Source organism: Podarcis melisellensis (assembly GCF_964234715.1).
Source record: "Podarcis melisellensis genome assembly, chromosome: 1".
NCBI lineage: Eukaryota > Metazoa > Chordata > Lepidosauria > Squamata > Lacertidae > Podarcis > Podarcis melisellensis.
The window spans coordinates 10,245,849-10,262,588 of NC_138528.1; the positions used below are offsets into that span (position 1 = coordinate 10,245,849).

The 16,740-nt window shown below is 44.7% G+C and overlaps 1 protein-coding gene across 7 annotated transcripts in view; it reads left to right on the forward strand.

The window, feature by feature from the left end:
* SYNE2 (spectrin repeat containing nuclear envelope protein 2) overlaps window positions 1–16,740 on the forward strand; it is a 240,313-nt gene that overhangs the window by 32,502 nt on the left and 191,071 nt on the right. For all 7 annotated transcript variants that reach the window (XM_081908040.1, XM_081908043.1, XM_081908039.1 and 4 more), the window contains exons 3-11: window positions 817–878; window positions 2,303–2,398; window positions 2,871–2,948; window positions 5,116–5,208; window positions 6,695–6,876; window positions 11,005–11,201; window positions 12,365–12,465; window positions 13,410–13,511; window positions 15,476–15,613. In XM_081908040.1, coding sequence (XP_081764166.1) covers window positions 817–878; window positions 2,303–2,398; window positions 2,871–2,948; window positions 5,116–5,208; window positions 6,695–6,876; window positions 11,005–11,201; window positions 12,365–12,465; window positions 13,410–13,511; window positions 15,476–15,613 — 1,049 coding nt within the window. The remainder of the gene's footprint in view (window positions 1–816; window positions 879–2,302; window positions 2,399–2,870; window positions 2,949–5,115; window positions 5,209–6,694; window positions 6,877–11,004; window positions 11,202–12,364; window positions 12,466–13,409; window positions 13,512–15,475; window positions 15,614–16,740) is intronic.

Here is a 16,740-nt window from a genome sequence, read left to right on the forward strand (position 1 = left end):
AACAATTCTGATTTTTTTCCTAGTATAATTGGTGGCCTTTTTTTGTACTGTTCTGTACTGAGTTGAATAGGATCCAAAATGCAGCAGTCTGATTGGTCCTAGAACAATAGGGTCCAAAATGCAGCAGTCTGATTGGTCCTAGAACAATAGGATTCAGAATGCAGCAGTCTGATTGGTCCTAGAACAATGCAGCAGTATGATTGGTCTGCAGGAGCCACCCAATGCAGCTCCAGATGGAATCCACAACCTGATTGGCCTACAGGAGAATCCCGGAATTAGCCAGCCACGTGCAGCCCAGTGTGTAAATAATGTATATAAAGCAGATTCACTATGAGCTGAATAAAGAGCATGAAATCCACTCTCGACTCCGAGTATATTTCATGTAGTGATTTTTTTTTTAAGCCCTGGTGAAATGATACCTGGGTATTCTCAGTACGGAAAAATGTGCTAATATATAATATGGTTGATGTAAAATTGAAGCAACATCTTATAATTATGCAATTATTAAATTAACATTAAGAAACAAGACAACTTTAACACCAGTGCACAGAAGAGCTGCAGGAAGGGGCTTTTTCAGTAACAGCTTGGGGGTGTGTGTGTGGGGAAATATTACAGTTGTTCCACAATTTGTGAAGTGTGTGTGAGGAGCAGATATCAGATCACAGGGCACAGAGAAGGAGGAGGTTAGTATTTTCCTGCCACATCTGGCTCTCACAAGTTCCGCAGACCTGCTTTAAAGTTTTATTTAAAAGTATGTTTATCTTCTCCGTTCATGGGTGATTCTTCAATTTATTTTTTTTATTTTTTTTAACATAGTGGAGCAGGAGAACACGCAAAAGAGGACCTTCACAAGTTGGATCAACTCACAATTGGAAAAGGTAAGGGAATGACCAAGGCTGGATTTAGGTTTGATGAGGCCCTAAGCTACTGAAGGTAATGGGGCCCTTTATATGTCCAGCTGCCCTTTGTCAACAACAAATTGTCGCTGTTTTTAGTGTTGAATATATGCTGTATGGTAATTTGTGGACCTAATAGGTATCTAAAGCCATTTGCACATAACAAAATATGTATTTTATCATAGTAATTGTTGAACTGAAATGCAATTAAGAAGAAGTATATTAAGAGTGAAATAATTATTAAGGTCTAACTTAAAATGATTTTTTATTCGTAACAAAGTTAGTAATGCAAACACATTGGCATATGGCAATAACAAAAGTTCCTTTAGAAACACAATTTACAAAGACTTATAATCTAGTCTCTAGAAACTTGCTATAACATGAAATAATAATAGCAAACCAGTGATATTTTAGGGAGCAGGCTAGCAGGCGGCGCCCATGACTTACATCATAGGAGCCTACACAACACAAAACACTGTTGCTGTATGTGGGTTTTGTTTTATTTGTTCTTTGTCTTACATTTTGGAAATGTACATCCAATTTTTTTCCCTTTTAATTTTTTTGGGGGCCCCCAACAGAGTGGGGCCCTAAGCTATAGCTTGTTTAGCTAATATGTAAATCAGGCACTGGGACCTCACTCGTTTTCCATTCAACATGGTACTGCTTTTCTGAGAGAGTAGTACTTGCAGATTTTTTATGATGGCGCTCTCCAGTATTTCCATAAAATCACAGAACTGTTGAGAGTTGGATGGGACCATGAGGCTCATCTGGTCAAACCCCCTGAAATTATATTTCATCCAAAGTCATTTTTATCAAGATATGAGTACCGGCACCTCATTTTTAAGCCCCGCAAAAGAAAAAAATACTGGGTTGGCTTGGTTTTCACCAGTTACTGAGCCATTAGTGTGGCAGGCTGTGCCCTTGCCAGTAGAGGTCTGGCAGCAATCATTGCCAACTTTCTTATAGACTTGTTTTGAAACCTGTACAGTTCAGACAGCAGAATGTGTAAGGATATTGCTCTCCTGAGTGCATCTTTCGTTGTGCGAACTCTGCAAAGGTCGTGCACAAGTCTTTGGAATGTGGACAGCTGTTTCTGAGGATTGTGTCGCTAATTGTCTGATACTGCGTTTCTTCGGGAGATTGATGGATCGTCCGGAATCGACGTGGAGGCATGATGGCCTTTGCTCCCTGGCAGTATCCCAACAAAATGTGGATTATTGTTTTTAACCAACCGGTTTATTGATATGCTGTTGGTGTTTTTGACTGCTCTTATCATTATTTTGACTGCTCTTATTATTGCAGTGTTAGGTTTCTATGTCGTATTCTGCCTTACTATGCCCCCCTTGCATGTATGGCTTATAAATATTAGAATAAGAAAGGTTGCTTAACGATAAATATTTTTGCAGCATTCCCCACCTTCCTTTGTCTCGGACTTGTATACGGACATCGGGGAGGGACATGTGCTTTTGGATCTGCTGGAGGTCCTCTCAGGACAACAAATGGTAAGGTATCCCCATTGCATGTGATTCTTTTTGTCTAAAGTCAATTAAAAAAACCATGAACTTACTTGTTGCCCATCAGTCCTCATGATTGAATTTCTTTTCCTGTTCCGTGGCAAATTGCAGTTTGGGTCTGGTGTGAGTTTGACGTGCAGATAGAAACTCAGCTTTGTTGTACCAAATTAAGGATCTTGAGGTTCTGAACTTTCTCTCAAGAAAACATCCCAGGTTTCTAGCTCTTAAGAATGCTAGGAGAAGCTTGGAAATGTCTCAACACTTTCCCCCTTTTCCCACAGTTTGCTCTATCAACTCCTTCCTCGCCCACTCTCAAAAAATTGTTGAAATTTCTAAACCACAAAATCGGAATATATTCTGCTAAATTGACATAAGAACATGAGAAGATCCATTCAAACTCTGCAATTTGTAACCTGGAGCTGAATTTCTATCTTTCTATCCTCTTTTTCTCTCCCTCCAGCCACGTGAGAAAGGATCTAACACTTTCCAGTGCAGAAGCAACATTGAAAATGCGTTGACGTTCCTAAAGAACAGATCGGTCAGTATTACTCCAGCCTCAAAGACGGTTTTGAGTTTGTTCGGGTGCCAAAGTGTTGTAAAAAAAGATGAGAACAGCACATTCGAAGCAAAGCTGTACAGTGACATGCTTTAGAACAGAACTGGATATGCTGTTATACTTTATATTTATTTCCAGCAGGAAATTCCACTAAAGCGTTTGTTATACAGTGGTGCCTCGCAAGACAAAATTAATCCGTTCCGCGAGTCTCTTCGTCTTGCGGTTTTTTTCGTCTTGCGAAGCATGGCTATTAGCGGCTTAGCGGCTATTAACGGCTTAGTGGCTTTAAGAAAAAGGAAACAAACTCGCAAGAACTCGCAAGCCTGTAGGGAAATTCGTCTTGCAGAACGACTCAAAAAACGGAAAACTCTTTCGTCTTGCGCGTTTTTCATCTTGCGAGGCATTTGACTTGCGAGGTACCACTGTAGATCCCAACTATAGTCAATGGAAGAGCTGAAAGGACTCCATAAGTCTGGTCTTGAGGATGCTTTTATGTACACTTTATCAATGGTGTAGCGTGGGTTGTCAGCACCCGGGGCAAGGCAAGTAATTTGCACCCCCTAACCCGTGGAAACGTAGGGGCAGAGAGCTGCGAGTGCGAGCGCCCCCCCAGATGTTGTGCCCGGTGCGGCCGGCCCCCCCCTGCACCCCCCACGCTACGCCACTGCACTTTATAGATATGAATGAGCAACCTAGGTTCACTCTGAGCTCTCTGCAGCTTAAAGGTAAAGGTACCCCTGCCTGTACGGGCCAGTCTTGACAGACTCTAGGGTTGTGCGCTCATCTCACTCTAGAGGCCGGGAGCCAGCGCTGTCCGCAGACACTTCTGGGTCACGTGGCCAGTGTGATGAAGCTGCTCTGGCGAGCCAGCGCAGCACACGGAACGCCGTTTACCTTCCTGCTAATAAGCGGTCCCTATTTATCTACTTGCACCCGGGGGTGCTTTCGAACCGCTAGGTTGGCAGCCGCTGGGACCGAGCGACGGGAGCGCACCCCGCCGCGGGGATTCGAACTGCCGACCTTTCGATCGGCAAGTCCTAGGCGCTGAGGCTTTTACCCACAGCGCCACCTGCGTCCTCTGCAGCTTACACACACCTTTTACATTATCAACCAAGTAATGATTTTTTTGGTAACTTACTTTGCTGGATTGCAGCTTGGCAAACTGGGTATTAATTAACCTTTGCAAGGACTTTTGGCACCACCTAAACTTTGGAACTCCCTGCCTATTGACATCAGGCGGGTGCCGTCATTGTACTCTGTTCAGCAACTGCTTGCAACATTTTTGTTCAGGAAAACAAAAAGGTCTATCCAGACACCATAGAAATTACATGTGTTTTATTTATTTATTTTTAGCTACCATCGATTTTATTCATCATTCTGCTTATTTTTAAATACCTGTTTTTAACTGTTTTTTTTATATCCATAGTATTAAAATGTAATATTTTTTGTAAACTGTTTAAAGCAGGGGTCAGCAAACTTTTTTTAGCAGGGGGCCAGTCCACTGTCCCTCAGACCTTGTGGGGGGCCGGACTATATTCTTTTTTGTGTGTGGGGGGGGAATTAATGAATTCCTGTGCCCCACAGATAACCCGGAGATGCATTTTAAATAAAAGCACACATTCTGCTCCTGTAAAAACACGCTGATTCCCGGACAATTCGCGGGCCAGATTCGGAAGGCAATTGGGCCAGATCCGGCCCCCGGGCCTTAGTTTGCCTACCCATGGCTTAGACTTAGAGGCTTAAACAACAACAAGAACAACAATAAAACAGTATAGAGGTTGTGTTAAAGAGATAAATGACAAGAAACAACTTGTTGTACATGGCTAGAGGTGGATTTGGATTGTGTTGTTTTCATAGGAGTCCAGTATATACCATATTTTTTCTTCTTTTTGAACTCCTTTGTTGGGTTGTGATTAAACACACACACACACACACACACACACACACACACAAATATACACAAATACACAGCATTACAGGTTTAAACATCCCACAAGAGCTGTTTTAAAACAGTGCTTCATTTCCCTTCTCTTTGTTCTATTATTATTATTATTATTATTATTATTATTATTATTATTATTATTATTTATATCCCGCCCTCCCCAGCCGAAGCCGGGCTCAGACATAACAGTTATTCTTCTTTTCCCAGATCAAGCTGATCAACATCCATGTTGCTGATATCATTGAAGGCAAACCCTCCATTGTGCTTGGCCTGATTTGGACAATCATATTGCATTTTCACGTGAGTAGCTGATCAAGGTTGGAAGAAAGATTTCCCAAGTTAGTTTTTGCTGAAATTGGCTCAGAAGATGGAGGCAAGGAGAACCCCCCCCCCCCCCGAACAGTGTGTCAGGGGAGGAGAGCGGTGATCGTGCCATCTGAAAAGCTATGCCTAGGTGTTTGAGGTGAAATGGCCCTTAGGAGAGGACTGTACCGTCTCAGTTTTCACAGTTTTCATTCATTTTAAAGTTGCCTTGATGTGCAAATCAGATCCCACATGACCAACATACCATGCCCCATTTGAATAACTACTCTAACACTTTTAGCAGGCCTTTGGTTCCCCCCAAAGAATCCTGGGAACTGTAGTTTGTTAAGGGTTCTAGGAGTTATAAAGGAAGACTACTATTACCCTCACGGAGCTGCAGTTCCCAGAGTTCCCTGAGAAGAAGGATTGATTGTTAAACCACAAGTGGAGGTGATTCTTCAAGTACTTGGGCCCAAGTCATTTAAGCAGAGATGGATTTAGGGGAGAGCGACCAGTTTGGTTGCACAGGGCATGCAGCATAGGGGCCACCAGAACTTTTATGAAGAATGGAAGGCGAAAGGCAGGGCTGTGTGTTTTGGTGCCTGCACAGGGCGCTGCTGAAATTCAAGACCCCAAGGTCCGTCACTGATTTAGGACTTTGTACCCTACTTCTTGGGATGCGGGTGGCGCTGTGGGTTAAACCACAGAGCCTAGGACTTGCTGATCAGAAGGTCGGCGGTTCGAATCCCTGCGATGGGGTGAGCTCCTGTTGCTCGGTACCAGCTCCTGCCCACCTAGCAGTTCGAAAGTACATCAAAGTGCAAGTAGATAAATAGGTACCACTCCGGCGGGAAGGTAAACGGCATTTCTGTGTGCTGCTCTGGTTCGCCAGAAGCGGCTTAGTCATGCCGGCCACATGGCCCGGAAGCTGTATGCTGGTTCCCTCGGCCAATAAAGCGAGATGAGCGCTGCAACCCCAGAGTCGGTCACGACTGGACCTAATGGTCAAGGGTCCCTTTACCTTTACCTTACCCTAGTTCTTGGGATGCAGGTGGCACCATGGTCTAAACGACAGAGCCTAGGACTTGCCGATCAGAAGGTCGGCGGTTCGAATCCCCGTGACGGGGTGAGCTCCCATTGCTCAGTCCCAGCTCCTGCCCACCTAGCAGTTCAAAAGCACGTCAAAGTGCAATTAGATAAATAGGTACCGCTGTGGTGAGAAGGTAAACGACATTTCCGTGCGCTGCTCTGCTTTCGCCAGAAGTGGCTTAGTCACATTGGCCGCATGATCCGGAAGCTGTCTGTGGAAAAATGCCAGCTCCTTTGGCCTATAGAGCGAGATGAGCTCCGCAAACCCAGAGTCGTTCGTGACTGGACTTAACGGTCAGGGGTCCCTTTACCTTTACCTTTTACCCTAGTTCTTACCAATGACTGTGGAATAAATCTCTTCCTTTCCCTCCCGCCCTCTATTCTCCATTGGTAGATTGAAGAGTTAGCCCAGACTCTTGCTTGTGGCTACGGTCAACCTTCGCCGGACAGTTCGAGTGCCGTGGAGTCATCGCCGACAGCAAGCCCACCGGCGAAACGAAATGCTAAAGCGAAGGAACGGTGGAAGATGTCCGCCAAGAAGGCTCTTCTGTTGTGGGCCAAGGAGCAGTGTGCCACGTATGTAGAGTTGCTCAAATCAGTCCATCTGCAGTCCGCGCCGCTTTTGCATGTGTTCACTTGCAAGCCCATTCCATCCTGTTTTCTGCACTAATCTGCGATGCTTAGGAACACAGAAAGCTGCCTTGCATTGAATCAAACCATTGATCCACAGCAGCCCTCCAGTTTAAGATTCATTTCATTTTCCTTTATTAGACGTATTAGTCGCCTGCCTCCAAAAGGTCTCCAAGTGGCTTGCAGCAAAAAGTAGAAAGAAAGAAAGATATACAATACATATTACCATAGGGGAAAAGTGCATTTAAAATATGTTAGGGAGAGAGGGGGATTATTGATTTTTTCTTGTTTTTAATAAATAATAATAATAATAATAATAATAATAATAAATTTTATTTATACCCTGCCCTCCCCAGTCAAGACCTGGCTCAGGGCAGCTAACACCAAGTATAAAACAATTGATTAAAATACAACTTAAAAACAAGATTAAAATACAGCATTAAAGTGCAGCCTCATTTCAGTAGAAACTCAAATCAAAAACTTTTTGGGGATGAAAACGGCAAGTCTTCACCAAGGCCAACTATCCAGACTGGTCCTACGTGGGCCAGAAAAAAGCCAGGGAAGTCCCCAAAGAGGAGTTCCATCACAGAAGGAAAAAGGAAAGAGGACAAGGGGACCAAATGCTGTATTTTTATTATGTATTTTATATCTTTATATTGTGATTTTATGTTAAGAGCCGTCTTGAGACCTGCAGGTATAGGATGGCATGCTAATTTTTAATAATAATCAACATTAATATTTCATATAGCATAACATCCATGAAAGAAACCATAATCAAATGATAAGCAAAACAATACTCAGGCCTGCTTACTAAGAAAAATAAATAAATAAACATATTAATATTTGAAAGAAGTCTTATAGTATGTTGAATTCACAAGCAGGATTTGAACTATGAGCAACAGAAGGAGTTAGAGTTTATTGTACAGTGGTTATGATATAAGACGGAGAAGATAAGGTACAGCAAGGGGGAGCAATTAAAAACACCATGGAAAATCGGAGTGGGGGAGTCAAAAAAAACAAAGAGAAAATTATGTTTTGGAATGCATATGTGCAATTTTTGAGATGTACAGTATTTGTTTTTTTAATTATTATATTTTGTTAAACAAAAATAAACAAAGCCTCAACTTCCTGTAGTCCCAAAAACCATTCACCTGAAACCCACAGTTTTCCCCCTTTAACCCCACCACCCCACCCAATTCAGTGCTGGGGGCTGGCAGTGTCTTGTGGTGATCACACAGGGTCCCCGGACGTTTGACGGTCTATTGACCCCTTTGCCGCCACTGCAATTGCTTTTTCCGCTGCCACCTCCCCGTATCTCACGGGGACACACGGAGTCCAGTCAGTTGTTAACATTAACAAATAATCAAGTTTATTTTTAAATGCAGGAACAAGCTTGTGGTTACAGTTAATTTTTCTTGGCAGTTTCTTAATCTTAGTTCCTAACAACTTCAAACTGATTATTCCCAACTATCTGTCTGACTCCACCTAACAATTCCTCTCACTCTCTCACAATACAACTCGACCAACCCACATCTAATCCTCCTCTTCCTTCTTCAACTCCCAAACCTCAACTGACTTTCAAAACCTCCCACTCTAACTTTTACTCCTCCCCTTGCATTCCCACTGGCCAATCACATCGCACTCATTTAACCCTTTCCTAATGACCCACCTAGGAGGCAAACGCCACAGTCCTGAATCTCTCTTCTCCCTTCAGGAGGGGAGCAGTAGCGGGGCAAAGCAGAGAGATGGTAACTTTACCTGCTTTGCAGTTGACTCAGTTACTCAGGTGCAGATGTTGTACCTGAGGATTCCCGGAAGCAAATCAGATGTTCAGCCACTAGGTTATGGCATTTGCTTTAAAAACAATATTGAGATTCTAGTCCTCATGGTTGATATAAATAGGGCATGCAAAGCTGCCTTCTACTGAGTCAGACCAGTGGTCCATCTGCCTCAGTATTGTCTACACCAACCGGCAGCGTCTCTCCAGAATTTCGGCAGTCTGTTTCAGCCCTTCTTGGAGACACCATGATTCGCACCCAGGACCTTTTGCAGACAAGGCGTGTGCCGTGCCGCTGAGCTACATGCAGCCCTTCCCCAAAGAAAGCGGCCTGATCTTGCAGGCTGGTCAGCGGGGCCAAAGAGCTTTCTTTAGCCTAGCCAAAGAACTTTTAAGCTGATTTCCTCAACAGTGGTGGAGTTGAATAGCAGGACAAAGAACAAAGAGAAAGTCTGACAAGTTAAGTGGTTTCCAGTCCCCAAGTGAGTTTGGCCACTCTGCCAACAAACCCTGACATTCTGAACAAGTGAGATCCCTGATTTCACCCCGCGGTGCCCAGCCTTAGCTTTTGTCCTCCTTCCTGCATATCTACAATACACAGCCCATTTTTATGTCAGCACTCATTCTGACTCATTCCTGCGTCTCTCGGCATGGCTGCATTTTCTAGGAAAGAAATGTGCTGTAGGAAGTCACCGGGCACAGTTCTTTCAAACGTTATCTGTAATTGCCTTGAAATAGATTTGCCACTGGGTGGAAATATAATGCCTCCCATTCTTAAAACTGAGCCCCTTCCCTGCCAGACTGCTCATTTAGGGCAGGTATATTCTTCAACACTTCTTAGATACTATAATTGTGCGTTAGCAGTGGAGCTAATTCTGCTTTAGTGATATCACATAGCTCATAGCCTTGTCCTCCACTAATCTTGTCTAACCCCCTTTTAGGGACGCGGGTGGCACTGTGGGTTAAAACACAGAGCCTAGGACTTGCCGATCAGAAGGTCGGTGGTTCGAATCCCAGCGACGGGGTGAGCTCCCGTTGCTCGGTCCCTGCTCCTGCCAACCTAGCAGTTCGAAAGCACGTCAAAGTGCAAGTAGATAAATAGGTACCACTCCGACGGGAAGGTAAACGACGTTTCCGTGCGCAGCTCTGGTTTGCCAGAAGCGGCTTAGTCATGCTGGCCACATGATCCGGAAGCTCTACGCCGGCTCCCTCGGCCAATAAAGTGAGATGAGCACCGCAACCCCAGAGTCGGCTACGACTGGACCTAATGGTCAGGGGTCCCTTTACCTTTAACCCCCTTTTAAGGCCTTCAAGGTTCTTCCGAAAACCAGCGTTTTTGAACTCACTTCAGCCTCTGGTTAACTGGGGGAACCCTGGTTAGCATGAGTCTTGGGAAACATCGGTGCAGATGTAATTCTAAATCAAGGCAGATCTAAGGGAGGTTTTTACCTTTGCAGGGTGGGAGAGGGCACCTATGGGTCTACAACTTGCTCCCTATCCCTTAACTGGTTAAGAGACAGAGTTATACTTTGATAATTTTTATTAAGGATTTTACATTACAAAAAATGAAAAAAAAAACAGAAAAAAGGAAAAAATATCAAACAAAAATTGTTAAAAACAATCAACCTTTCCATCTCCTTATTTTTCATTTACTTGTTTCTCGGACCTCCTCATACCACCCTTTTTTGTATTCCAAATCAAATTATTAATTCAACAATTTCTTTCCCTCTTTTTACTACCCAGATCTTATTCTTAAATTATTACAATCTTAGATTTTTACTTCTATAAACCCATTTTTTCATATTCTTTTAACCCATCACAGCTAGAAACCACTTAGTTCCAATCCAACATTATTCTAAAATTCCTTAATTTTACAATATCTCTGTAAATAGTCTTTAAATTTCTTCCAATCTTCCTCCACTGACTCTTCTCCCTGGTCTCGAATCCTGCCGGTCATTTCCGCCAATTCCATATAGTCCATCACCTTCATCTGCCATTCTTCCAAAGTGGGTAGATCTTGTGTCTTCCAATATTTTGCGATAAGTATTCTTGCTGCTGTTGTGGCATACATAAAGAAAGTTCTATCCTTCTTTAACACCGATTGGTCAACACCGATTGGTCAACTATTAACACCGATTGGTCAGTTAGAAGAGACAGAGTTATACTTTGTGCCAGGCTGTAAAAATAGGGTGCTGGTGGGAGGGGGAGTTACTTACATGGTTGGCAGCACAGTGCCACTGCTTACAGGAATAACTGAAGAGACATTTTTGTGTGTTTGTGTGTGTGTTTGGACGCAGGCATGGCTCCATCAGCATCGCAGACTTCAAATCCAGTTGGAGGAATGGGTTGGCATTCTTGGCCATCATTCATGCCTTGAGGCCGGACTTGGTAGACATGGAGAGAGCAAAAGATAGACCCAACAAAGAGAACCTGGAGGAGGCCTTCAAAATTGCAGAGACAGAACTCCGTATACCCCGGCTGCTTGAACCTGACGGTAAACCTTCCGAGAATGGAGTGTCTCCAGTCATAACAGTGTCGGTTGTGTTTTCACGGGCATAGATTTTTGACCCAGTTTTCAGTATGAATGTGCTAGATTGGGAGGGGAATTGTACCAAAATCCGTGAATGGAAATAAATATGACCAAGCAGATTGAGATGACTAAACAGGTGCTTTCATAAGGCAACTTTTGTTCACATGTTGACTCTTTTCTAGTGTGTCTTTCATATGGACATGTGTTGAAAGCCCTAAAAATATCTGAAAGACCGCCTCATTCCCTTTAGACTAAGGTTACCAGGTTTTTTTCAATGAATCTGGGGACACAATGAATGAATGAATGAATGAATGAATGAATACTACACGTTGAGGAGGAGCCCCATCCCATTTCTACTTGCGTGCAAGCAGGAGGGGACGGGGATCCCTCAGCTGGGAAGGGAGTCTTCTCATTGCCTAACTGAGAAATCCCTGCCCCGCTCCTGCTTGCATGCAAGTAGGAGTTGGGAGGCTGCTCCGATAATAATAATAATAATAATAATAATAATAATAATAATAATAATAATAATATATTTATACCCCGCCCATCTGGCTGGGCCTCCCCAGCCACTCTGGGCGGCTTCCATAAAAACCAAAAATACAGTAAAATATCACACGTTAAAAACTTCCCTGAACAGGGCTGCCTTAAGATGTCTTCTGAATGTCAGGTAGTTGTTTATCGCTTTGACATCTGCTGGAAGGGCGTTCCACAGGGTGGGCGCCACTACCGAGAAGGCCCTCTGCCTGGTTCCCTGTAGCTTTGCTACTCGCAATGAGGGAACCGCCAGATAGGCAGCATGAAGCCTCCCTTCACAGCTTAGTTGCTGGGGTCGGGGAAGGTGGAGGCAGCCCGGAAGCTGCATCTTAGAGCCCCTGCACCACCATCATATGGGGACTTCGGAGCAGCTCCTGAAGCCAGCCAGAGCCAACTACTCCGGGCTGCTGAGACTGCCGCTGCTGCATTTCCTGGGGACATTGGATGAAATCCGGGGACATTCTGGGGATGGAATTTGTCCGGGAACTTATTTGCAAATCTGGGGACTGTCCCTGGGAAACGGGGACATCTGGTAACCCTACTTTAGACCCTTTGGGATGCTGAGATGTTTAATAGCTTCTGCCATTTTACAGATGTTGATGTCATCAGTCCAGATGAGAAATCCATCATGACATATGTGGCTCAGTTTCTGCTGTATTTCAAAAGTCTACCTGTGGCTGAAGATGAGATGCAGGTATGGTGACCTGTTTTGTTTTTGGACCAAGCCTCATATGTTCCCTGTTTCCTTTGGAATACCAAGTCTTGAGTTATCTCTAAGCATCCGTTTAGCAGGGGAAGCTGACCCCGGGTCAGGGGCCTGATCTGTCTACCCCTCAAAACATTTTTTTCCCTGGTGCCCAAGGTTCTGCCAGTAAATGAATAAATAGTAGACCCAGTGCTGTGGTTACAGGAATCCCAACAACCTGAGAGGGTAGGAATTGCCCTCTTCCCGATCGATTGTCAGATTGATCATTTGATGAATGGAACAAGGAAAGGAATGCCTCCCCTCTCAGCTGATCTGCACAGATCAATGGAATGTGTGCTTGTGTGTCTGCCTGAGTATGTGTGAATGGGGAAATGTGTGGGGTGGCCACACCCCCTTTGGTCACGCCCACTGCTGGCAACCTGGAGGGTTGGCTTAAGGGTGATGTAGCTCTTGGACAAATAAGAGTAGCCCGAATCTGGCAAGACTCACAGCATTCATAAGCGGACAATCGGACCAGAAATCATTAAAAGAATGGGGATGCGCTAAAGACTATATGAAAAAACGTTGTTCTGGAGTAAGCATGTTGGTATGTAATGAATGATGCTTTGCAGGGTTAAAGAAAAAGAAAAATGATGTAAAAAATATAAAGTTAGAGGTAATTACATTAGACACAACAAAGCGACTTACAAAAAAACCAGCATGTGCATTAAAAGCAACATAGAACTAAAGCAAAGCTAATAAACCTCTTGCAAAATACTGTTGTATTGCTGCATTTGTTTCCCTGGCTTTGCACTGAAGCAGTTTGCAAAGAGAAAAGAGCCTTGGGAATATGATTGACAAGGCGCCTTCTCTTGCAACAGTGCAAACTGCAATTGTCAGGAGGAGCGATAAAAAAGAAAACAAAAATGGCAACTTTCTGTTCCGTTTCCCAGGGGAAAGTCAGCCAGACCTTGAGTTGGCTGAAGGCTCAAGAAAAGAAGTTAGCAAGGTTGTTGTCGGAGACAGAAAGTATGCCCTTCTCCGGGAAGTTCCAAGTAAGTAACGTTGTAGACTTATATCTTCAGAGATACTAGCAATTGCAAGGTTAAATAACTGAAGGTTATTTTTTTGTGTCATTTGTAAAACAAAGTTTCAGTGTTCCATCTTTTGGGAACAGTCCCCCTCTCCCAAAAGGAAAAAACAACAATGTGCTCATTCAGTTTTATAAAAGCGTTAAACTTCTGCATATTGGAATGTATAACACAATTTAGAAATCAGGAAACAAATTCAAAACACCGAGGGGAGAACCACAAACATATTGAACAAAATGATCAAACAGACAGACAAATATTGCAGCCTATCCATCATTCACAGCAGAGTCGGAAATCTCCAAGGGGCTTGTTAGTCGTGTGAAATATAAGCATCGCTTTATGCTAACAGGAGAAGAGTCCTGCTGAACCAGATAGTTCTCTACTTGGTCCACCATCCTTTTCTCACAGTGGCCAAACAGATTCCCCTGGGAAGCAGGCAAGCAGGAGCTCTCCCACTCATGTCCCCCATGTTCTGGTATCCAGAGGCATATTGCATCTCATTCTGGAGGTAGCACATGGCCACTGCGACTAGTTGCCGTTGATAAGAACATAAGAACTCACCTCTTGCAGCCCTCACCCATGATTGCATCCTAATAGCGTAAAAGGTTAAGGACCCCTGGATGGTTAAGTCCAGTCAAAGGTGACTATGGGGTTGCGGCACTCATCTCGCTTTCAAGCCGAGGGAGCCGACATTTGTCCACAGACAGCTTTTCCGGATCATGTGGCCAGCATGACTAAACCACTTCTGGCACAATGGAACACTGGCGGAAACCAGAGGACACAGAAACGCTGTTTATCTTCCCGCTGCAGTGGTACCTATTTATCTACTTGCACTGGTGTGCTTTCGAACTGCTAGCTTGGCAAGAGCTGGGACAGAACAACAGGAGCTCACTCCGCCACGGGGATTTGAACCACTGATCTTCTGATTGACAAGCCTAAGAGTCTCAGTGGTTTAGACCACAGCGCCTCCCTTGTCTCACCCATGATTGCACTCCCATAGCATAAGATGAGCCTGCTGGATCAAGCCAGAAGCCCCTCCCTGTCCACACACTGGCCAAACCGATGTGTGTGGGAAGCCTGCAAGTTGGACATGAGAGCAGTGGCACTCTGCCAGTCTGTGATTCTCGGCAACTGGTATTCAGAGGCATTCTGCCTTTGGCAGCGTAGGTGGCATGGAATCTGGAGGTCCCATGAGCCACTGTAGGCATTGATAGCCTTTTGTGTTAATTTCTTGTGTCCCCTTTTTTCAAGCCATCTAGTGGCCATCATAGGAACATAGGAAACTGTGCCAGACCCCTGTTGCATCTAGCTGAGCATTGTCTGCCTAGTATTGGAGCAGATCGGGAGGAGAAGGGAAGGGAGAGAGCTGTTGTGCTCAGTTCCTGCTTGCAAGCTTCTCATAGACAACTGGTTGGCTAGTGTGAGAACAGGATGCTGGACTAAGATGGGCCATTGACCTGGCCAGGCAGGGCTGTTCTTAAACTCTTGACTATAATCCACTCCCATTGTCCAGCCCGGAGACTGAGGTCCAGCGCCGAGGGCCTTCTGGTGGTTCCCTCACTGCAAGAAGCTAAGCTACAGGGAACCAGGCAGAGGGCCTTCTCGGTAGTGGCGCCCGCCATGTGGAATACCCTCCCAACAGATGTCAAAGAGATAAACAACTACCTGACATTTAACAGACATCTGAAGGCAGCCCTGTTTAGGGAAGTTTTTAATGTGAGACATTTTAATGTTTTTTTAATCTTTCTTGAAAGCCGCGCAAAGTGGCTGGGGAAACCCAGCCAGATGGGCGGGGTACAAATAATAAATTACTATTACTATTACAGCTAATAGCTGTTGATAGATCTATCCTCTCTCTATTGATCTAATCCTGCTTTAAAAGTTTCTGAAACTGAATTTCTTTTTTTTTCTTTTTTAATTATCCCTAGGAGATGTTATCATTTATGGAATCCTTTAACACAGAGAAAAAGGCCTTTCAGTCCTTCCTGACATCTAAAAGAAAAGCATCGGAGCCGAGCGGAGATTATCTAAAGATGAAAGATGCATGGGACAGCCTAACCTCACAGGTCATTGGAAATATTTTTGAGGCAACTGCAGTTTATGCTGCCAATGGGAAGGTCTTTTGCTCACGTCTAGGAGGGTGGGATGGGCCAGGAAATGCTTCTTTGCGCTTTCCAGGCGTGGTGCAAATAGGGCATCACAGCATCACAGAGATTGAAGGGACGCTGTTGCCTGTTGAGTCTGGAGGCTGGATGTGGCCCTCCAGGCCTTTTCATCTGGCCCTTGGGACTCTTCCCAGACCCCCCCCCACCTCTCACTGGCCCTGCTGCATGTGCTTCCCATGTCCTTTGGCTTAACTGGAATGTCTCCAATTGTGATGAGGTCCTTTGCTTGCCTGATGAGGAGACACATGTGCAGAAATCTCTTCCTTCTGCCTGGCCCACCCACTATTGCTTGTGGACACACCTACCAGTAGCATGTGCCCCATGGAAGGTTGTTCCTAAGGCAATGCAGCTCTCAGGTTCAAAGAAGTTCCCTGCCCCTAAACTAGCCCAAGTCTCCATGCAAGACATTCAGACCTAGAAATCCCCAAGAGATGACTTCTCTGCTTCTCCACAACCTTCAGCAAGGGAAGAGCCCACAATCCCTCTTGGCAGTGGGTTCCATTGCTGAAATCCCTCTTACCATCAAGGCGGTTCTTCCTAGTGTTCAACCAAAATCTGTGCACCTGTAACTTGGAGCCCATGGGATGCAGTTCTGCCCTCTGTGGCAACAGAGGTATTTCCCCTCTTATGTGTGAGAGCCCTTCGGGGATTTGAAGAGTGCTCTCTCTCATTCCCAGACTTCTCACTTCCAAGCCAAAAACACTCAGTCCCTTCAGCCTTTCGTTTTAGGACTCAGCCAGTCTGACTAGGCATCTACCACCATGCCAATACTGGTAGATTTTTGGGTTATATGCTTCAGGCCAGCAGGTGATCCTAGGTCAAGGTAAAGGGACCCCTGACAATTAAGTCCAGTCATGAACAACTCTGGGGTTGTGGCGCTCATCTCGCTTTACTGGCTGAGGGAGCTGGCGTTTGTCCGAAGACAGTTTTTCCGGGTCATGTGGCCAGCATGACTAAGCCACTTCTGGTGAATCCAGAGCAGTGCACGGAAATGCCATTTACCTTCCTGCCGGAGCGGTACCTATCTA